The following is a 23,272-nucleotide window of genomic DNA, read 5'->3' as shown; positions in this document are numbered from 1 at the left end:
TATTTTTTTGACTTTTTTCTTTTTGTTTTTGCGAGATGGTGGGGTTAAGTGACTTCCCTAAGGTCACACAGCTAGGCAATTATTTTGTGTATGAGGTTATATTTGAACTCAGGTCCTCCTGACTCCAGGACCAGTGCTCTCTTCACTACACCACCTAGCTGCCCCGATATTATGATTCTAAAAATCAGCCTGCTAATTGTACTTCTTGGTGCAACAATAATGAGAAATTCTTTAGAAAGTTCTGAAGAGAGCTGTAGTTAATAGTACAGAGAAGGTTGCTCAGTTAGTATTAGTGGCCGTTGAGAAAGTCATGTAGGTGCTTCCTAGGTGTGTTTGTAGTTTTTCTATTTTTCTTTTAAAACAGAGCTAGTCTCAGAAAAGGTTCTCTCCAGTCTCTTACCTCCACAGTGCTGCTTCAGTTCAATTCAGTAAACATTTATTGGGAGTGCTGGGGATACAAATAAGAAAAGGAAAGACGCCTGCCCTGAAGGAGCTTACAATCTAATGGGGGAAGACAGTACAGAAAAAGAAGCTGGAAAGGGAGGGGAGGGCAAGCACCTTAGGGAGTATCTGGCCAGGGGCATCTTGTTCCATAGACTTAACCAATTCTCACAGCTGCTAGAGCCCCAACCTGATGGGCTTTGGTGTAGGACTTAGGCTTTGGTACCTCTTGGGCACTTGTTCTAGCAGAACAAAAAATAATAATAATATGATGATAGTGATGACCTAACAGAGACAAGAAATACTTCTGATTGACCTAATATGTTTAATCCACGTAATTTAGATTTGTGTTCTTTATACCATAGTACTTAGAATTTGGCCATTTGCCAGTATTTTCTTGAATAGATTGTGAACACATCTGTTAGGGAAGATTTCTTGCTTAACCAAATTTGTTCAGTCTCCATTAGTGAAATAGTGCTAGTGGGAACTATTGGAATTGTATAGCATATTTTGAAGGCAGAACAGGGAAGCAACCTTATAGAACTGGAGGATGCAACAGAATTCAGTAAGGTAAAGTTCTACAAACACACACACACACACACACACACACACACACAAATAAATAAATATGCATGCATAAATGTATATTACTTTTTTTTAACCAAGTCCCCCACAAAAACATTTACCAGTGCTGCTACCAGAGTAGCAGTTAATTAGATTCGCTAACTGATTGTTTTGCTCTTTACTTTTAAAGAAGCCCTTTGGGCTTAAAAACTAAACAATGAATTGGGGGGTTTTACTTTAGAACTGGAAGCTTTGAAGGAGCGTTTCTGGAAGCACGCATGTCCTACAGTCAAGGCTCAAACTGTGTCTGAACGAAAGATGAATTTGAGCATCATAGTGAAGGAGACAGGTGCTGATGGCAAGGAAGAACTGAAGGCCGACATGGTGCCCCTGACTTTGGCAACAGAGAAATTAGATGGAGTGAGCTATGCAAAGCCAGGTATTTATGGAGCTGTTATGTTTCTGGGCATTTATTTAGCCCTCTAAAGAAAATGCCATCTGTTAGCAGATTGTTGATGCTACTGTGTCCCTACACTAGGGAGTCTGGGAATATCACAGAATTAAAGGATGCTCAGAGTGCAAGATCATCTAAGCAGCTCATTTTACAGATGAGGAACCCGAAGCTTTAGGTAAACTAGGGGAAATGATTTGCCCAAGGTAACATGGGAAGCTTAGTAGCAGAGCCAGGATGAAAACCAAGGTCCCTTGTTCCCAGTCTAGTCTTCTTTCTAACCTCATCAGTTCTGCTAATCTTGTTAAGGGAATAAAGTATTCCAGTGTGGTTGATCTTGATTCTTTTGGGACTACCTCCCCCTGGGTCCTGAATTCCTCCCCACCCCCCACCCCCTAGATAGTATGATTGGCTGTATTGAGGATGTGGGCCTGGCCTGTGACAGGAGCTCTCTCACGCGACTAGCCTCATACTCTTAACTTCTTTCCCCGGAAATTTCATATAGCAAGAGAGCTTTCTGTCCTGGTTCCTATGTATTGCTTTGCCCACAGGGGAGGGTTCTCTCCTTGACCAATTCCAATTTAATAAACATGTGTCAAGCCTATGCTGAGACCTGGGACTACAATTTATAAAGAGTAGAATTGTCCTTGACCCTCAAAGAGCTCCCAGCCTGATGGAGGGAGACACAACACACTGGTTAGGGACACTGTAGGGAGGATTTCTGTGTCAGATAGGGCTTGTACTAGGTAAGCATGGGTTCCTTCCAGCCATTTACTACTTTGACTCTGGATCCTCTCTCTAGTTTTGTGCTTTGTGTTTAGCCCCAGAAGTGAAGCATCAGTTTAATAAACCTTACTTTACAAAAGGAAGAAATACTCAGGACATTGCCATTCAAATCTGGTTACTTAAAAACTGGATTTTTAAAAGATCCTTTGTAATGTGTCTAATGTATTTCTGTTATTCCTTCTTGCTCAGGTGAGAAGCTACAGGTGCTGAAAGCTAAACTCCAGGAAGCAATGAAACTCCGGAGACTCGAGGAGCGCCAGAAGCGGCAGGCGCTGCTCAAGCTAGATAATGAGGATGGGTTTGAGGAAGAGGAAGAGGAGGAGGAGGAGGAGGAGGAGATGACAGATGAATCAGAAAAGGAAGAGGAGGAGGAAGAGGAGGAGGAGGAAGGCAATCAGGAGGTCTCTGGCAATTGTATAATTTTGTTACCTTTTTAATGCTTGCTGACTAAGTCATGATTAATGAAGGAAAGAAAATCAGACTGGCGGAAGATATTATTTCTGGCATTGTTGCTAGAGAAAGATAATAAGCATGTTCAGTTACTTAAGATATTTAAGCTGCCCAGATTGAGGTGACAGCATACCCTGTTCCATGATCCTTAGGGTTGTTTTCCAGGGTTTTCAATTGTCAGCACCATTTACTGAACACCTACAATGTTCAGAACCTCAGCTGCAACTCTGATTTGTTGGTATCTATTTTTGAATGTAAAAGTGAAATTGAGACCCCTTTGTATAAATAGGCTCTTGCTCTCCTTTAATGATTTAGTTAATTGTTTCTGTACTTAGAATAAAAGGGAAAAGCAAATTGGGCCATTGTTAATTGCTGACTTTCCAGGGTGTGGGAATGAAATCTCAAGGTAGAGAGGCTTTCCTGGATCAGCAATAATCTAGGAGGGAGACCCTCCCTTCTTTGCCTTCCCCTCCCCAATATGAAACTTTGAGGCCTTTGTAAGTAGCAATAAGAATAATATTTTATAAACATGATCTCACTAGGTAACTGAGGTGGTTTGATGTCTAGAAGAGGATACTAAGAGGGGATCTAAGTATCTGAAAGTATTTGAGAAGAGGATTACATTTATTTTTGTAGCCCTAGAATTGCAGAGCTAGATGAAGAGACATTTCAGGAAGCCCTGTTTAGGCCTAACCTAAGGAAGAGCTTTCTATGACCTGGAGCTGACTGACAGGAGGACTTACCCAGAGAGTTCCTTGTATCTGGAAGTATTCAGGAACAGCTTTGATGACCAGCTCTCTACTGGGGATAGGTGATAGGACCCAGAGTTAGATGACCTCTGAGGTCTCTTTCAACTTTTTAAAGTTCTAAGGTTCTGGGGGGGCGGCTAGGTGGTGCAGTGAATAGAGCACTGGCCTTGGAGTCAGGAGTACCTGGGTTCAAATCCGACCTCAGACACTTAATAATTACCTAGCCATGTGGCCTTGGGCAAGCCACTTAACCCCCATTGCCTTGAAAAATCTAAAAAAAAAAAAAAAGTTCTAAGGTTCTAACCTTGAGCAAATCACTTCATTTCTAAGAGTTTCAGTCCTCTTTCTCTAAGCTGGAGAGAACAATCCCCCCTTCACTTTCCTTTACCTCTATTCTTCATCATAAAGAATCAGATGAGATAACATGGATAAACATGGTCTTGGTAGCGCAGGAATTAAATTAGTATGACTTTTGCTCAGGGCAGACTCAAATTAGGTTGCATTCCTAGACTGTAAGAAGATGGTTTGTTTGCTCTTCAGGCTAATGGTTTGCTTGCTCTCCCCTCCCCCCCACCCCTTTTGGTGCTATTTATAAAGACAGGAGAATTTCTTGATGATGATGACGACGTGGAAGACAAGGATATGAAAGAGGAAGAAAAAGAAATGGATAAGGACAACATTGTTGACAGCACAGAAATTTTCAAGGCTGTTGATTGTAGCTCTATTTCTAAGCCTCCCACTTTGGAGTCTACCTTGCTGCTATTCAAAGACAGCTTTTCCAAAATGGGGTAAGTGGTTTTACTTAGGGAGGAGAATTTCTCTTTAGGAATTATTGTTTCTGATTGGTCTGAAGAACTGTTAAATGAATTTTCACCTTTTTTTTCATGACGGAATCATGCTTCTGAACCCCAAATATTGTATAATATGCAAGGATACTGTTGCCCTCAGAGGCTATTGAATTGTTGAGGCTGTTTGCTTTTAGAGTGCCTCAGACTGTTGTTTAGATTCAGGAGAAGATCATTATTGACTCTACCTTCTTATTTTGTAGATATTTTGCTGCTGAAGAAAAATCTGAGACTGATGAAAGCACAGGCAAAAGACCTAGTAAATTGGGTAAGTACTTGGTTCCTTCTTTTTAGAGCTTTGTCAGATCTGGACTTCTTAGAGAATGATGATCTCAGACAATGGTAACAATTCCTGACCAGTTTCAGCTTAGCCAAGCACAGTTGTTTGAATGCTAGTCTTTCAGATGACTAAGACAGATACTTCTGCATGAGGATGTGTTTTCTATAGGTTTTTAAAAATCAACTGCATAAATGAAGATTGAGAAGGCTGGGTTTAGGGCACCAAGTTGGCTCAGGGCAGAGAACATTGGCCCTGGAATCAGGAGGACCTGGATTCAAATGTGACCACAGAATGTCACTAGCTGTGTTAACCCTGATTGCCTATAATAACAAAATGGAAACATGAAAGATAAGGTTTTTAAAGGGAGCTCAATATGAATCAGTAGTATGCCACAACAGCCAGAAAAGCTATAATGTATTATTGAGCTTCATTAAGAGGAGCATGATGACTTGAAGAAGGGAGAAACTAGTTCTGCTGTCCTTTGTCAGATCATATTGGGAGAATTGCTTTTAATTCTAGGCACCCTGGAAGGATATTGGTAAGTTGAAGCATGTCTGAAGGAGGTGATCAGAATGACCTTGACACTATGTCTCCCCCAAGGATTGGTTGAAGGAACTGAAGATATGTAGCCTGAAGAAATTAAGGGTTAGAAGGGCATTCTAGTATTTGAAAGGTCTTTATTTGGAAAAAAGGATAAATTTATTTTGCATGGACCTAGAGATCAGAATAGTGAATGGAAGGAACAAAGAGACAAATTTTTGGCTCAATCCAAGGAAAGACTTCTTAATAATAGAGTTATCCAGAAATGGAATGGACTGCCTTGGGGAATAGTGGATTATCCATCACTAGATGGGGATATTGTAGATAGAGGAGATTCCTGTTCAGGTACTGCTAAAATAGTCGATAGGGTCCCTTCCAACTCTGAGTCTGTATTTCTGTCAGAATTCCAGAAACCTGAATTGAGTCCTGTGTTGTAATTGTGGACAACCAATGGGTTCCATAGAGATAATGGCTTGATTCATAGGAATGCTAGTGAGGGATTTTCATCCTGTGGAGGTCATAACTAAGCCTGTGAGTGGGGGAGAATAATCATGGAAGTACTAGGTCCAGACTGGTATGAAGGGAAACTTTGATCGACTTCATGGAAGAAGTGAGAACTCTCAACAACCTTTTGGTTTAAAGTTACAATCTGTAATTGTAGAGATTTTTTTTTTAGGGCTTCAGTATTTTACCCAAGAATTTACCTTCTCTTAATGTATTGGAGCATGTAATTTGTGGGGTTTGTCAGGAATTTTATCTGACAGTTTAATTCACAATTCAACTTGGCTCCAAATAGACCCACCCCTATCCTATTTGTAGGGTAATGCATTTAGAAGCTTTTTCTCTTTCTGTAGAAGAAGATGATTCATGCTCATTGCTAACAAAGGAGAGCAGCCACAACAGCAGTTTTGAGATGATTGGCTCCATGATCGCACCCTATCAGCCTTGCAATAAGCAGTCAGGCCGAGGGACTGGCTTTTTCCTTGGGCATGGGGGATTCCGATCTCCTTCCCCTGGGTTATTTCGAGCAAGTTTGATCAGCTCTACTTCCAAGGTAAGATGGTGATCATTTTCCCATTCTCTTCCTTCTCTCAATTTCCTCTATTTCATTACTGAACAAAATACATCTCTGCTAGTCAGCTTCCAATGTTCGGCTTCTCACTTTGGGTTGCAGAAGCTCTTAGTCCTGTCCCTTTGCGTGGGTAGTCCTCAGGTGTCTTAGGCCTTTCTTAGTTCCCCTCAGAACCCCAGCCTCCTGCAGAGGACTGCTTAGGTGTGACCACTGCTGGGTGAAGTCTTTCTGAATTACTATCAGTATTCTCATTCTATCTTAAAACTCCTTTGTACATTATCCTTGGTACTTATGGAACCTTGAGTTTCCTAGCAGAACATAAGCTTCTTGAAGGCAGGAGCTCTTTTATTTTGGTCCTTGTCTCTCCAGCACTTGGCACAATGCTTTGTACATAGCAGGTGCTTCATATATACTGTTGAAGAGACTTGGGGAACTTAACAGTGTCTCCTTGTCCTTTCTGCCTCCTTATCACCCCCAACATAAACATCAGAAATGATCCCCAATTGGCCTCCTGCATTTTGGAAGTGTCTTCCTTTCTTCTTTTCATTGCTGTACATTGTCCTCTTCAACTGTGATTTCCTGGGAGTGGAATAAATGTTTCATATAGTAGCTTCTGTTGTTGTCATGGTGGTGACTGACATTTGTAAAACGTTTTGTTTTTGTTTGGTTTTGTTTTGCTGCCAGAGTTCAGGGAAGCTGTCTGAGCCTTCCCTTCCCATAGAGGATTCCCAGGAGCTGTATAACGCCTCCCCGGAGCCGAAAACTCTCTTCCTTGGAGCAGGAGACTTCCAGTTCTGTTTAGAAGATGACACTCAGAGCCAACTGTTAGATGCAGATGGGTAGGTAGTCTTATGTTCCCGTGGGTGGGAATGCTGGTTGGGTGCCGTTTGATTTTGTTAAAAATAAAGTGAATTTCTGTCACTCCATCTGTGCTGAGTGCCGACTTCTGAGAAAGAGAAGGTGTGTGGACCACTAGGATTGTGCTCTGCAAGTTTGAACAAAGTCTTCTACAGATAGATGACAACATGTAAATAGACTTTGCTAGGATCATTTCTTGGATGGTTTGCTTCTTTGAATTGCACAGATGGTGTTCTTTAAATAAATAAAATATCCTTGCATCCTTCTTACTATTTTGTATGGTCACTATTTCACTGGAATAAGGATTGAAAGGGTTCTGTCATGCTAAATAGACATACCATCTGGTCCACATAGGTCTCTTGAAATGAATGTATGCTTTGAAACCCAACGTCCTTTTCCTTTAGAATAGCCATAGTTTTTTTCACCAAAATATCTTCTTCCCTGTTGGATTAGTAAGAGTTGATGTTTGGATTTTTTAATCCTCTTGTTTTGAATTTAAACCTCTTTTTTGTGCCTTATATAAAGAAGGTTTTTGGAGGCAAGAGTTTGTTAAAGCTTGTCATTGATGCTTTAAGTCATTCCTTCAATAGATATTTAATTAAGTACCTGCTTGGAAATGGAACCCTGTACTAAGCAATGCCCTTAGAGAGGTTTACATCCTATTAGCAGGGATGATATACTATTTTCCATGATAAAGGGGAAGACAAAGTACTGTGTGAGATCTCAGGGGGAAGATGCTAGGTTAAAAGATATCTCCTGGTAATTAACTCAGTGTCTGTATTTTTAGGTTCTTAAATGTTGGGAATCACCGAAATAAATACCAGGCTTTGAAACCACGGGTGCCATTGGCCAGTATGGATGAGAATGCCATGGATGCTAACATGGATGAGCTGTTAGATTTATGTACAGGAAAGTTTAAGTCTCAGGCTGAAAAATCTTTGCCTGAGAAGAATGACAGAAAGGAGGACATGGAGGAACTTCTGGGTCTTTGTTCAGGGAAATTCACTTCTCAAGGTAAGTACTATAGATACAGTTTTAGGTCTAATCATAACCTAGACTCTGTTGCAGAAAAGAATCTTGTTTTTCCTTGGAGAAATGAGGTCCTTGGGTACAATAGTCTTCTTTCCAGAACTGATGGTATATTTTTCTAGAAGTTTTGGTTTCCTCAGCATGATAAAGCAGCAACTATAAATTTTTTTAAAAATGGACTGTGATTTGTGATTTTCTGCTTGTTCACTTACTATGATAATTTGATTGGGGGGAGAGTAGTCTTTGGTTTACTTACTTTGAGATTTGCTCAGCTAACAATCTCTGCTTATATACTAATTAATCTTCCTTTTGCTCTTTGTGATAATAGCTTTTTCAACTCCTGTTCCTTCAGAGTCCTCCAAGCAGGAGAAGGAGATGAGCATTGATGACCCAATGGCTGAAGCCCTTGCTCTTTGTTCAGGCTCCTTCCCAACAGATAGGTGAGTCCCCATGATTATTGGGAATATCCTGATTCTCCCTGGAGTTAGAGCCCACCTTACTAAATCCCAGGACTCTTTTCCTGAGATTTAGTGGGCTTTCATTATCCTATGGATTCTATTCCCTGGGGAAAAGGAGTTAGCTTTTCATCACATCAGTGTTACACTTTTGCATGATAAGGAGGTATCATTGTCAGGAGGGTGTTTTAATAGTTTCATTTGTGTTAAGAGGAGAAGAGAATTAGCAAGAAACTGGGAGCCTCATTAGCTAACCTCCTGAAATAACCATAGTAGTAAGAGCAGACTTGAAAGCAGGAATTTAAATTCTTGGTTTGGTTGATTGCTACTTAGTTTGCCTTTAAGAGCTTATTTACTGATTTGCATTTCAGGGAACAGGAAGATGAAGAAGAAGAAGAAGAGGAGTTTGGTGATTTTCAGCTTGTTACTGATAGCAATGTATTTGATAGTGAAGAAGTAAGTCTCAGGACCCTGGGGAAATGATTGAACTTCACATGGATACATTGTTTTTCTCCTGCCCAAACATTTGAAATTCCCAAGTTTGGCATTTTGTCAGAAGCAAATCCATAGATGTTTGTTTGAACAAAGGATTGCAAAATTGATTTCCATTAAAAGTACATTTTAGTGTGTTTTGTCTCAGGTGTGATTCTCTTTTTTTTATGTGGTAGGGAGAACATTCTGAATCTGACAATGAAGCTTCTGAAGCCCAGGGAGATAAAGATGATGATGAAGTTTCTGAAGTTCAGGAAGATGATGATGAAGCTTCTGAACTGGAAGCCCATGAGGAAGATGATGATGAGGAAGAACTCTTAAAGCAGTCTGAAAGACAAAAAAGGCAAATGTAAGGGATTCTGCTTACTTCTACCACTATGTGGGCCCACTCACAATTTCCCCTGTAAACTTCATAGCTTCGCTGGGTTAGGCCCATATTTGAGAGTCAGCAGGTTCTTACCGGGAGAAGCAGGGTTCATCTAAAAGTAAGGCCTTCATTTCTCTTGAGTTGCATTTAACTTTTCTTTCAGTCCTCATAGACTCCTAAGATTTTAGAAAGGTCCAACTTCTCAGAAACTGAAGGATTTTTTTCTAGAATGTGCCTTCTAGCTAAAACACTTACCATGATGAACAACTCTGTTGTGTGATGAAAGGAGTATGGAACTTGGAGTCCCAGATCTGACTCTTTCAATCCATGTTATTTTTGGCAGGTCATTTGACCTCCTCTCTGTGAGCTTTGGTTTCCTCTTCTTTAAAAAAGGAAGAGCAGCAACAACAACTACAGTAATAATAATAATGATGATAATGATAATAATAATAATAATAATAATGTGCCTATGATTGCAATAATATGCACCTCATAGGTTAAGGTAAGAAAAGTATTTCTTAAATCTTAACCATTATAAAAAGGTGAATAGTTATTATTGTATTTCTGGATAGCTCCACATGATAAAAAAAAATTCTTTCCATTGACCTCAAAATCTGCTTCCTTGTAACTTCTATAATAAAAGTTTTTATTTTTGCCTTCTGGAACTACATGGAATCATTCTAAGTTATCATCTTCTTATCCCATATTCCATCTGTCAGATCATCTCTTCACTCACCTAAAGCAACCCTAATTCTCTCGACTCTTCTTTGGTCATATCTCCATTTCTCTTGCCCTGTCCCCCCCAACCCTGCATTTGCTTCCTAAAATGTATCTATATCTAAACATAGTATTTCACCAATGCACCTTATAGTGAGCTGTTGCCTCCCTTGATCAGAATATTATGTCTTTTTTAATGTAGCAGTTATTATGTTAAGATTTTTTTTTAGTAGCTTGCTCACCTTGTTGACTTGTATAATACCTGTAATTCACTAAAAATTCTAGGAGTTTTTTTCACCTGAACTGCTGTATGTTCAGTTATTCCAATCATGTCTGACTCTTCCTGACTGTATTTGGGGTTTTCTTTACTAAGGTATAGATACAGATGAGGAACTATGACAAACCTTGTCATAGTGACTTGTCCAGAGTCATACAACATTTGATCGAGTCTTGTACTGGAGCTTAAACTGAGTCCATTGCACCCCAGGTGTTGGAACCTTCCAAAGCTGAGAGGCCTGGCTACAGCTTGGGACTTCTTCCAAAATTCTTTAACAGGATTGATAATACCAGGAGTGGGCTGCTTAGCCAAAGGGCCAAAGGCAGAAGACAGGGCAGATGTTGAGTCAGGATCCAAAACAAGAACAGAGTATCTGGGGTCAAGGGCACCTTCTAGGGTCTTGCTGTACAAGTTCAGTGCTGACATAGCCGACAGAAGGAGGCATTTGACCAAAACTTGTCTCAACTTGCTATAGGAAGCAAGGAACTTTCATTTTGTATGAGTATATTTTTATGCTCAATCAATCATAGCCCTACAATTTTGCTTTTTCTAAATTTATACAACTGTACCACTTTTGTCCCTTATTTTGCTCATTATGGCAATCACTACTTTCAAGGGTTGCCACCTAGCTGCCCCCACGTTACTTGGCATAGTGATAGAAACACTGAATTTGGAGTCTAAAGACCTGAATTTAAGTTATCTCTATGACCCTGGGCAAGTCACTTTTCTTCTCTGGGCCTCAGTTTCCTCTTTTATAAAAAATGATCTTCCAGATCTAAAAAATTTCTGAGGACTCTTCTTGTTCTTTGAGCTCATTCCTACTGATGACTGGAATGGAGATTAGGGAGGGAGATGAATAGGAGCATCCAAAGAGCTGTGAAAGGAAAGCCTTTGTACCACCTGCCTGTACTCTCTGTTTCCATTCTGTCTCTCTCACACCCATTAAGCCTCCCCTGATGTACTGTAATTGAAAGCAAAATATAGTTGGTTTGATCAGTCCAGCAAGTCCAGTGATTACAAGACAGCCTGTTGGGGATGGGAACAGAGTCTGCTTTTTTCCCCAGTGGTTCCTTAGGGGTGTGCATGTTTGTGTGTATGTAATTTGTGTGTGTTTGGTTGTTTTTTGCTTTTTTTTTTAACAGTCTTCAAATTTTCTCTCTAGGAGGCTGAAGAAGTACCTGGAGGATGAGGCAGAGGTGTCAGGGAGTGAAGTGGGAAGTGAGGATGAGTACGATGGGGAAGAGATCGATGAATATGAAGAAGATGTAATTGATGAAGAGCTTCCTTCCAACGCAGAGCTGCAGGATCAGGTCAACAAAATACACATGCAAGTATCCTGGCAAACTCCTCTGAGGAGCAGGCATGAAGATCTTAAGAGATTTTTGCATTCAGTGTGTTGTTGATTCTGATTCTGACCTTTTTATATTTGTAGGAAAGCTATGTTGGATGATGACAAACGACAGTTGCGCTTATACCAGGAGATGTATCTGGCTGATGGAGACCTGCATAGTGATGGCCCTGGACGAATGAGGAAATTCCGTTGGAAAAACATAGGTGAGATTTGGGGACAAGGAATGTGAACTTTGTGGATTTCTGTTGTTTAATATGAAAATGGGAAGCCAAATGCCAAGCACGTGATGGCACTCAGTCTTGTCCCTCAGAGTTTTGGATAGGTTTTAAATTAATACATTGTGAATTCCTGTTTTCCTCAAGGCAGATGTATGCACCTGTCCAGATTTTGTCTCCTGAGATTAGAGAAAACTGACCCCCACAATTCTCTTGATTTAGATGATGCTTCCCAGATGGACATGTTCCATAGAGACTCTGATGAGGATCAGAATGAAGAGCAATTTGATGAAACAGAAGCCAAATGGAGGAAAGAGCGAATTGAGCGAGAGCAGTGGCTTCGGGACCAGGTACCAAGTCTGTGGGAAATATACTCAGTCTTATCCCAGTATTCACAGATTACTAGTAAATTTCTCATCCTCTGTGGGCCTCAGAATCCTCCTCTGTTGGGTTAGACTAGATATCTCCCTGGTTCCCATATTAAAGTTCTGCGGCTGGTAGGGACCAGCCAGTGGGCCAGGGCCTCCAATGGTGCCCTTAAGTGTCTCCTTGGGAAAAACTGCTCATGGAATGAATTTCCTTGGTTTATAACAGATCTCAGCCTTTGAAGTCTTTGTTCCAGTAAGCAGAAATTTCCAGCTATTCCCATGTAGCTACTTGTACAGTCAAGGTTGCTTGATGTAGCTCAGGTAGTCAGAAAAAATACAGAAACATGTCTATGTGTCAACCTGTTGCTTAAAACATATTATAAAAAAGAAGACTGATTACTCAGTAGCCTTGGCCCCATAACCCCAAATTTGATAGGGCAGCCCTTTGTGGAGTTCTGGGAAAGTTGTGTGATTTTTTTCAGCTAATGACACATGAGTTTTATTTACAGGCTCAGCAGGGGAAAATTACAGTTGAAGAGGAAGATCAAATTGGAGAAGAGAGTCAGTTTATGATGCTGGCTAAGAAAGCCACTGCTAAAGCACTTGAGAAGAAAGGTGAGCTGGCTACCCAGTGTTTAAGTTCAGTCTGCTTGGATTGCTCATGGAGGAAGAAGACCAATCCAAGTTGAAGGATCTGTGGCATCTTAGTAACTGAGATTTTGGGGGTCATGAGCATCTTGCGGTTTCCATTTTTGTGACTTATTTGCATAATCCCAAACATGTTGCATCAAATAAAAATGAGACCATATATAATCTCAGCACAATTTCCACAGGGTATAAGGGTTATCTGGGCATCTTTCTAGTCCTAGAAGGAAAGGAGCTCTGGAAAAATCAGGGGCACCATCTGTCTTTCATGAGAGCCTGAGTGTTACTTTGTCCCCCAGGCTCAGGACTGTTGCAGCTTTTAGTCATGTCACATTCTTAGGGCTTCATTGCCTCCTGTTAATAATGCATTCCAGAATGCCCACCACCCACACAGTATCATAGAGCGTTATGCAGACGGAGAGTCCTACTTTATCCTTAAAACAATAATAAATTTCATATTTCTATATTGCTATAAGGCTTACCAAGCCCTTCCTTCCCAACAGACTTAATTAACACTACAGATTTCTAATGATTATCTACTCTAGTCCAAGCCACTATTATAAAATTATCACACAGTACCTGCTTCTGGGTTCATAAGATCATATATTTAGAACTGAAAAGGATATCCTGTCATCTGCCATCCAGCTCTTGGTTTATTTGCATTATTGGCTAAACAGTTAAGAATTAAAAGCTTGCTATCGCAGCTTTGCTCAGAACAAGTTTCTTCTGTGCCATTGCCAGGTAAGATACATGTTCATTTTTCTGTTTCCAGTCAACCATGTCCCTGTTGTTCAAGAAGCAAAAACCTTGCCCAGGAGCCCCTTTGAAGCCATCAGACCTGGCAGTACCCACCAGGTTGGTTGATATCCATTTCCTCCCTCCTTGTTGCAGCCTGGCTTCCACCCTCATCCTTCAACAAAACCTGACTCTCCAGAGATGCCAGTGAGCTCTTCACTGCCAGATCTAGTGGCCTCTTCTCAGCCCTCATCCTTTCTGATCTGTTTGTGGCCTCTCTTGTTTGATTCCCTTCTTCTCCTTGATCCTTTTTTTCCTCTGAGTTTTTGAGTCATTGGTCTCTCATTTCTCCATCTACTTCTCTGACCAGTCCTTCTTGGTCTCCTTTGCTGGCTCTTCATCCAGGTCCTGCCTGCTAGCCATGGGTGTCCCTCATGGTTCTATCTTTTGCCTTTCTTTGTATTCCCAGTCCCTAACCTTCTGCCTGGCACCTAGTAGACATTTAGGAAATGTTTCTTGATTGACTTGGGTTGCTGGTGGGAGGATGGAGGCTGGAGCTTGCTTTGTTAGGGCTAGATGGAAACAGAAGCAAACTCTGTACCACGTCTGCAGTGAAGCAGTGTGGACCTTGGAAAGGAACCTTTAATGAAACCAAAAGAAATGAAGGATTCCTCTCTGTTAACCCTATGCCCAGTTTGGGGCAATTGATCCCCAGGCTTCTTTGTCTCTCTTCTCAGCTACGGACAGGCTCACTGCTGAATCAACCCAAAACCCTGCTCCAGAAGCTGTCAACCCTCTCAGACCTCAATCCCAGTGCTCCTCGAAACTCCAGGAATTTTGTCTTCCACACACTCTCCCCAGTCAAGAATGAGGAGGCAAAGGAGCCTTCCAAGCCTCAGGTAGGGGCTTCTGCATTATATCCCCTGCTTCTGTGACTGAGGCTGCTGTTACAATGACTAACTCTTTGGACTTAGAATTTCCCATATTGTCAAACATGACCCCAGAACCTTGCTACCCTCAGGATGGTAGACATGTTGGCCTATTCAGAAAATATGTATTTTGTTTCATTGTTAACCTATTTAAATTAAGGAACTTCCTAGTTAAGAGTTACATTCCAAAGTGTTTGATTGTGTAGGGCTGTTTACTGTTACTGACTTTTCTCTGCCTTGTAGGTGAAGAGAAAGGGCCTACGTTTGGCCTCCCCATCTCCCAAGCACCTCAAAGCAGACAGCACTTTAGGATCAAACCGGAGCATCTTTAAGTACTTGGAAAGCTAACTCTGTTGGAATTTGAGGCCAACAGCCACTTGGAGTGAATCAGAAGCCGTCTTGGGACATTCCTGGCACCAAGGGTTGGAATTGATTTCTTCTCCAACCTACTCTCTTCTCTTCCCAGTCAGCACATTAAGAAGAAACTTGGAGGACAGAGCTCAGTACTTCCTGTACACAGTTTGCTTTGCTGCTGTATCAGACTGGTTGGCCACAGATTTGCTGCAGTTAGTGCTTGGGATGGGACAGGGCTCTGGAACAGGTAGCTCAAGTGTTCCTTCCTCAGTTCATCACCACAGAGGACTACCCTGAGGGTAGGGAGAAGGGAGGGAGATTATAAATTAAAGAAGTACGATGTTAAGAAAGAAATCAGTGTTGATAGCAGTGGCAGTGGCAGTCACCATAGTAGTATTATTGCCTTCAAAAAGATCCAGGGTGATAGACTTTCAGAGACTGGTATTATAAATGTCTCTGCACACACATGGACACACACACACACACACACACACACACACACACACACACACACACATCCCGATTCCTCTCCCTAAATCAACTCAAAATTTCCAAAAATATGCCTTTGCTGTTTTTATGGTACAGTCTTGAAAAAGATTGTTTTCCCAGCACTCAGGCCCTCCCTGGTTAAGGTAAGATCGATAGGGAAAGGAAATAGGATAAAGTGAGGATATTTCAAGCCTAAGGCATGAAGCAGGGAGAATCTTCCTCCTTTTTTCCCTTAAATTCTCTTTGAGATAGGAAATCTTTTCTCCTGACCAAAATTACCTTCTTTAATAAGAGATTTCTCTAGGATTCTTCCTTCTTACTCCCTGGAGGAGAATCTTCCCACTTTCTCCCATTGTAGTTTTCCAGAGCTGAATGTGTGGCCCTTCCCTGACCAGGGCAGTGGCATTTTTATCTTTAATTAATGAATGCAAGAGACAACTACTGTGCCATTCTTGCCCTATTTTTCTCTTTTGCCAAAATGTTAGGAGCATTGTGGTTGAAGAGAACTGTCCAAGCCTCCTTATTCTCTCTTAGCCATCCAAAATTCTCAGAGGTTTTCCCCTAACCTGATGAGCCAGGATTCCCCAAAGAAAAAACTGAATGAGTGAGTAGGTGGCCCAGACTGAGCCATTCTAAACAGTGAAGAGCTCCCCTCCTGCACATTAATTCAAGTGGTACTATTAGATCTGGGGTTTCTTTCAGTGTTTTCCAACACTAATGATTCTGATGTTATGTGGCAAAGAAAGCTATTTGTATATTTGTAATTTTATGGGGGGGGCAGTTGTATAAAAATCTCTTAATGCAGATGTAGTTTATAATAAATGTCAATGTGTGAGACCAAAGTAACATATTTTTGAATTCTCAGGTCAGTTACACATCTCTTTTCAGGACATATATGTTTCATTTAAAAAACTAGGGAAAATATCTCATCAAAAGGGTGTACCCTTAGCATGCTGATCCAGAGAACTGTTGCAGTTTTCCCTTTATTGGGACCTTGGATTCACTGAAAGTTTTATTGGTCGAATGCCAAGCTTGTAGCCAGCCTTTCTTTCTTGGATTTTGTATCTTTCAAGCCTATTTTTCATATTTCCAGCTGCTTGTCTCTCTTCTTTCCTTACTCCTTGGCCCCCATCCACTGCTATGACTCAAATTTTTTTCTCTAGCAGAGGATCCCAAGGCCAAACATCTTCACTTTCTCCAGGTTGGGGAAGAATGGGGGATTGAAGTCTGGAAAATGGCTGATTCTTTCCCCAAAGTAAGTGGTACCATGTGGAAAAGTCTCATCCCAGCTAGGTTTCTAGTCCCTTTCCCTTAGACAGGGAAGTTCCTTCCTCTGGTAACAGCTTCCCCACCTTTACAGGTAGCATTCCTTTTTCTTTATGTGACTGAATAGAATTCATGGATTTTTTTGGCCCTTTTGAGAGATGGATTCAGACTGAATCACTAACTTGGGAGTCAGTTAATAAGCATTAAGTATCTACTATGTGAGGTTCATTGTGTTAAGTGTTGAGGATATCCATACAAAACAAAGGAAGACAATCTCTGTCCTCAAGGAGCTTATAATTGAATGGGGAAAAGACAATACTCAAAAGGAGCTGTAAAGAGGAGAGGGAGGAAGAAGCATCCAAGGTGGGAAAGTCAGTGGAGTCAGAGTCAGGTGAGAAGTAAGCTGTTCAGGGGCAGTTAGATGGTTGCAGTGGCAGCCTTGAAGTCAGGAGAACTTGAGTTCAAATCCAGGCTCAGATACTTACTAGCTGTATGTCCTTGGGCAAGTTACTTAACCCTGATTGCCTTACATCCAGAACCACCTCCAGTTGTCCTGATCCATATCTGGCCACTGAACCCAGATGGCTCTAGAGGAGAATGAGACTCTTGATTTAGCACATCACCCCCTCACTCAAATCTGATTCACATGCATGTCATGGCATCAACTTCCTGATGTTGTGGTCTTCTTTGAAAATGAAGGACAAGGGGTGGCTAGGTGGTGTAGTGGATAAAGCACTGGCCCTGGAGTCAGGAGTACCTGGGTTCAAATCCAGTCTCAGACACTTAATAATTACCTAGCTGTGTGGCCTTGGGCAAGCCACTTAACCCCATTTGCCTTACAAAAACCTAAAAAAAAATGAAGGACAAACATCAAGCTGTTCTGAACTGTGCTTCCTTAAATGCGGACTTGGGGCCTCATACCTCCACCCCCAACCTTTGAGACAAAGGGTAAGTAAGATTTTGAAGATATGAATTCTAGTAACAGTCAAGTGTCTAAGTTCAGATTTGAATTCCTGTCCTCCTGACTCCAGGGCCACTACACCACCTAGCAAAGGGAAGGAATAAAACAGACTTGAGGTTGATGAGGTCTTGCAAGATGATAAATTTTTCCCAATCACCAGCTTCCTGGGGCAGAGGAGTCCTATAGTAGTACAGTGCAATGAGAAATGAGGTTGAGACAAGGGCCACCTCAGCCAACACTGATCTGTGAAATAGTTTGTAGTAGCTGCACCTGGTATCTGAAGTGGGCCTGCCTGGACTAGAGAGAGAAGATGGAAGTCATACATGGGATTCCACAAGGCTTTATACCTTGGGCAACCTTTCTCTTCTATTCTGGGGGATTCAACTGTAATTACTTTAGATATGGCAGATCTTCCTTTTGAGTTTGATTGGACAGTTACAGGGAAAACTACTCTGCCATCTTGCCACTCATAATCTTCACACTGTTGACAAATGAAAGTAAACCAACCACCAGATGGGGTTAGAAGCTAGTGGGAATCTTCTGTAAGCTCCCCTCATTAGAGTGGGCGCCTTTCTTTGTATCTCCAACACTTACCCCAGAGCTGTGCTCCCCTTGTGGTCAAGAGATCTGACAACCAGATGGCACTATGGATGCCACACTGGATACAGGAATCAGGAAGACCTGAGTTCAAATTTGACCTCAGACACTTACTGGCTGTGTAACCCTGGGTAAATCATTTCATCCTCTTTGTCTCAGTTTCTTCATCTGTCAAATAAACTAGAGAAGGAAATGGCGAGCCACTCTCTGCCAAGGAAACTCCCAAAGGGGTAATGAAGAGTTGAACACAACTGAAAATGATGCTTTATCTCCATTACTATTATTTTCATTCACATTTTAAAAACATTTTGTGATTACAAAGTGCTTTTCATATAAATACTCATATCAAGTGTTTTGAAACCTAACAATTAGTGCAGGTAGGTCTCATTGGTGATCTACCAACCCTGAAATCAGGAGGACCTGAGTTCAAATCCAAGCTCATATTTACTGAGTGACTCTTAGAAAGTTCCTTATCTCTGATTGCCTCCAAAAGGAAAGAAGGAAGGACCCCAACAACTCTGAGATTAGTAGGATCAGTTCCAGGCTCCCTGTTTTGCAGATGAAATCAAAGCTCAAAAAGATAAAGGGATTTGTCAAAGGTCATCCAGTACCAGGAGTCAGTGGTGAAGCAGTTGGGATTCAAGCCCAGCTCCATGGTCCTGTGGTTTTCTTTAATATCATGCTATCTATTAACTGGTGAATGGGGGCCACTGGGTGGCACAGTAGATAGAGCACCAACCCTGGAGTCAGGAGGATCTGAGTTCAAATTTGACCTCAAGTACATTATTGCCTAGTTGTGTGACCTTGGGCAAGTCACTTATCCCCATTGCCTTAAATAAATTTTTTTTAAAAACTGGTAATATTTATTTTGTCACAGCACCGGGCTAATGCTTCCAACTTGTTACTGCCTACACATAGTCATGGTAGTTGTGCTGATCTCCTTGTGAACAACTTTTGTGTATTAGTCCTGACTGGGCTGCCCTCCCTGGGAGATTGGGAAAGAGGCAAGGGCTCAGTAGGATAGGGAAGGAGGAGAACCCTCAGTAGTACCCTCAGTAGAACCCTCCTAGTCATATTTTTTTTCTGTATTTTCAGCATGTTGAAGAATGAGAAATTGAGAAAGTTGACGACCTTTAAAGGCAGAATGATTTTTTTTCTTAATTACTTTCTGTAGACCCTTCACAGTCAACACTAGGAGAATTGAGTCTGTGGCTGTCCCTTACACTGCCCTTGCTGCCAAACAGCCAACACCAGGTAAAGAATATTGGCTTAAGAGGTCCTAAGTGATGAGACCAGAAGTAATAAGTAAGGAAAGAGAAAGAACTTATTTCTCTTTAGCAGGGGCCTAACCCACTTGAGGTCTGATTGCATACCTCAGCTACTGTTCAAGGGTCAGTTCAGATTTTAGTCTTTTCTACCTAGAGGTAGTTTAAGGTAGATGGAAAGTTAACAGACTTAGAATCAGAAGATTCATGAGCTTTGTGTGACCTTTCCAGGAGTTCACCTCAGTCTCAGTTTATCTGTCAAATGGTTTGGCAATACCTCATGAGCTACCATGAGATCTTGTCTAAGCACTACTGTATAAATAAATCTCTGGGAGTGACTTTGATATTCCCTTATATCAATGGCTGCTCATTGTGCATAGGGATGGTCAAGAGCTAAGGTCTGTGGGAATGTGTTAATGAGGAAAGATGAGCAAAAGAATGAATGTAGCCAGTGGTCGGAGACATAAAACCCTTGTTTGAGAGTTGGGAATTGGAGGCTAGAGATTTCAGCAAATCCAGATTTAATGAGCTCTCTATTCCCTTGCCACCTCATTTCTTTAACACAGATTAACACACCCTTTAAAGGGAACACTTTAGGGGCCTTCATGTATACCCATCAGGTTACTGCTCAGGGGCTGAGGGCCTGTGGTGACAAGGTACCCTCAGTCCCTTGGGGGGAGTTGGAGGAGGGTGGATTGCAAGCATCTCCTTAGTCCGTCCTTTGCCTGCTTTGAGGATTGAATTTAAGTGACTCACTCTGGAGGTTTTGCAGATGAGGAAAGAGGGATTTGGGTGAATGCCACCTGGAGCAGCCTACATTGATTCTTGGGGCTTTGTGGCCCAGGGCCAAAATCCCCCAGGGCTTTGGGACTTGTTCTAGGGAGCAACAGTAGAAGAGAATGGCTATACTATGAGCAACCTGAGAGTAAGGGACTATCTTTTAACTATTCCCTCCTCCACACCACCAAACATTCATACTTTTATTCAGTCTGTACTTCTAGAACAAATCATCTCATTCAGCACTTAGCACAATGTTGAACATCTAGTTGATACCTACCAAAATTTTGATTAACTACTTCTTACCATCAGTACCGTAAAAATTTTCCTTATTTAATCCTTTGTGAGGTAAAGGTTCTATTCTTCATTGATTTGTTGATTGTTGTCCTTATTAATTGAAGAAGACCGTGACATCAAGTGAATTATGACATGCACATGATTTTCATAAAAGTGTGCGAGTGTAGGGCAGACACCCTTCTCACTGCTTCTTCCAGAACCATCTTAACCTAATGGCCTGATAAAGTAGAAAACAGGATTTCAGGAGTTGATCTGGATATGATGAATGACCTTGGCCTTTTAAATATAGGTCTTTCCCAAAGCACCTTGGTATTATACCAACATCAAGGCTTAGGGGTTTTGACTTAACTACTTTCAGTCAAGGCTCCACAACTGGTAGCTGAACCTCTTTGGATCCTCATCTAATCATTACATCCCCCTAGCTATGCAATGAGTCTTCATTCACTGTATGGAGCTATGGTTCCACTCATCTATTTAGCAATGGTCTATTTTATTCATTGCAACCATAGTCTCCCTGGAACCCAGACTTTGGTCCCAGAAGCTACCTGGCAGGTAATGGGAATAATGCCACTGGGTCAACTTCATTTCTGGTTAGAACTATATTGGTATCTGATTGACTGCACCTCCAACTTTCATGGTACCTTAGAGTTGTTTTAATTAGCATTTCTCTAATCAATTATTCAGAGCATTTTTTCATATGACTATAGATAACTTTAATTTCATCTGAAAAATTCCTGTTCATATCCTTTGACCATTGAGCAATTGGAGAATGATTTGTATTCTTATAAATTTGACTCAATTCTCTATGTATTTTAGAAATGAGGCCTTTATCAGAAAGACTAGCCATAAAAATTGCCTCCCAATTTTCTGTGATCACTCTAATTTCAGTTGCATTGGTTTTATTTGTGCCAAACAAGGTCATTTCTCTTTCCTCCCTTGGGGGACTGAGAGATACTCATGAATTTTAGAGCTAGCAGAAACAATTGAAGTCATCTAATTTTGTCCCTTCATTTTACATTTGGAGAAACTGAGGCCCTTAAAATTGTTAGAAATATCAGTTATTACTATAGCTAATGGTAGAGCTGATGTTAGAACCTGGGCCTTAGAAGTTCAGCCTTACCTCCCAGGCTCTTACCACCTTCCCTCTGCCACCTGGGCTGTGGCATCTGACAGAGGGTTTACTTGAGTTTCCTCCATGCTCACTCCTAGATTCTGCAATATTTGGGGAATGTGAGCAAAGTCTTTGATTTGCTGATGTCTCTGGAGAGTTTGCTTTGTTCCCCAGCAACCTGAGTCTCAGTCAATTGAGTCTGTTTTAATGACTATATCCTGATTGCCAGGCTGATGGTGTTCTGACCCTTCCTTTCCATCTTCCCTCTCTCCCTCCCTTTTTCTGCTCTCACCTCAAAGGCTTTTCATTTCCAGGTTATTGATCTGCTTCTCCCCTGTGGTGGAAGGCTATGCAGGGAGGGGCTCTTGCTTCAGCGAGAGATATGCCCACAGTTGCTGCTTGGGGGCATTGTAAGAAGTAGTAGGGCAGGCAGAAAACCTGGCTTCCATCTCTCATGGCCAAGAATGAGAAATAGTCTGAAGAGCTGAGGAAAGTGAAGGTTCTAGGCTTCCCACTTCCCTAGTGTCTGAATTCCTTTTTATATAAAGCAGATGAAAGAGGTTTCTAGCTCCTCAGGACTAGCTGAGGGTACCCTGGGGCAAAGACTGAGGTTTGATAAGTAATGGTCCTACAATGAAGTCTAGGAAGGTATTGAGTCCAGTCGTGGTCAGACCCATATGCTATTCCCCACCCCCACTCTGTTCCTCTTTCTGAGGAAAACATGCCTCTGCCTACCCCAACTCTTTGTCTTGTCTAATTTAACTTATGTTATTTATCAAAGAGACAGGTTATTTGGCAAACCAGATGGACCCAGGCAAAAATCATCTGGGTTTTCCAAATGTGAAAAATTAGATTCCAGTGGCCAGGAGGGAAGCTTGAGCCTTTGGGGAGCAGCGGGGTGGTGATAAGAGAATTCTCATGTGACTGTGGTCAGACCACAATGACAATTTGGGGGTGGAGTGAGGAGTGATAGTTAACCATATTATTCCCCCTTACCCCCATTACTAGTGTCGTCCTTTTCATTTCCAAAGCTCTTCCTGAGTTGTGACCCTGAGGAGACCAGTGTCTCACAGAAAGGTATGAAAACTGTCTGGGACAACAGGGAAGTAGGGACCATTTCTTCAATCCTGGACCTTTTAACTCCCTTTCCTTTTTCTTTTAGGTTTTGTTTTATTTTTAGGTTTTTTTTTTAAGGTTTTTTTTGCAAGGCAATGGGGTTAAGTGGCTTGCCCAAGGCCACACAGCTAGGTAATTATTAAGTGTCTGAGACTGGATTTGAACCCAGGTACTCCTGACTCCAGGGCCAGTGCTTTATCCACTACACCACCTAGCCACCCCCTAGCCCCCTTTCCTTTGAATTCTTTCTTTCAAACAAGATAAATCAACATCTGTTTCAGAGAAAAGGAAACAAATCTTGCTGTATGCTTTGGTTTCTGACTATCCATCCTTTCTCCCCTCCCCAGATGGACAGCTAAGACAAACCCCTGCAGTAGAATATATTTCCTGTACTTGGGAAGTTGTATCCTCCCTGGTCCCCTT

At 41.6% G+C, this 23,272-nt stretch overlaps 1 protein-coding gene across 2 annotated transcripts in view; it reads left to right on the top strand.

Annotated features, from left to right (window-relative positions):
- The window catches only part of CLSPN (claspin), a 36,244-nt gene extending 19,943 nt beyond the window's left edge, over nt 1-16,301 (top strand). The window contains exons 9-25 of one of the 2 annotated variants that reach the window (XM_074217520.1): nt 1,247-1,444; nt 2,432-2,643; nt 4,039-4,229; nt 4,490-4,554; nt 5,961-6,160; nt 6,863-7,017; nt 7,824-8,050; nt 8,418-8,505; nt 8,892-8,976; nt 9,189-9,361; nt 11,536-11,700; nt 11,806-11,927; nt 12,162-12,289; nt 12,817-12,922; nt 13,725-13,807; nt 14,425-14,586; nt 14,860-16,301. In XM_074217520.1, coding sequence (XP_074073621.1) covers nt 1,247-1,444; nt 2,432-2,643; nt 4,039-4,229; nt 4,490-4,554; nt 5,961-6,160; nt 6,863-7,017; nt 7,824-8,050; nt 8,418-8,505; nt 8,892-8,976; nt 9,189-9,361; nt 11,536-11,700; nt 11,806-11,927; nt 12,162-12,289; nt 12,817-12,922; nt 13,725-13,807; nt 14,425-14,586; nt 14,860-14,964 — 2,465 coding nt within the window. In that variant the 3' untranslated portion in view covers nt 14,965-16,301. Of the gene's footprint in view, nt 1-1,246; nt 1,445-2,431; nt 2,644-4,038; nt 4,230-4,489; nt 4,555-5,960; nt 6,161-6,862; nt 7,018-7,823; nt 8,051-8,393; nt 8,506-8,891; nt 8,977-9,188; nt 9,362-11,535; nt 11,701-11,805; nt 11,928-12,161; nt 12,290-12,816; nt 12,923-13,724; nt 13,808-14,424; nt 14,587-14,859 lie in introns of both variants that reach the window. The other variant, XM_074217519.1, reaches the window with a different exon arrangement.
- The last annotated feature ends 6,971 nt before the right edge of the window (nt 16,302-23,272 follow it).

The sequence above is a fragment of the Macrotis lagotis genome, chromosome 1, assembly GCF_037893015.1.
Source record: "Macrotis lagotis isolate mMagLag1 chromosome 1, bilby.v1.9.chrom.fasta, whole genome shotgun sequence".
NCBI lineage: Eukaryota > Metazoa > Chordata > Mammalia > Peramelemorphia > Peramelidae > Macrotis > Macrotis lagotis.
The sequence above is the reverse complement of the archived record's forward strand: the minus strand, read 5'-3'. Positions and strand labels throughout refer to the sequence as shown.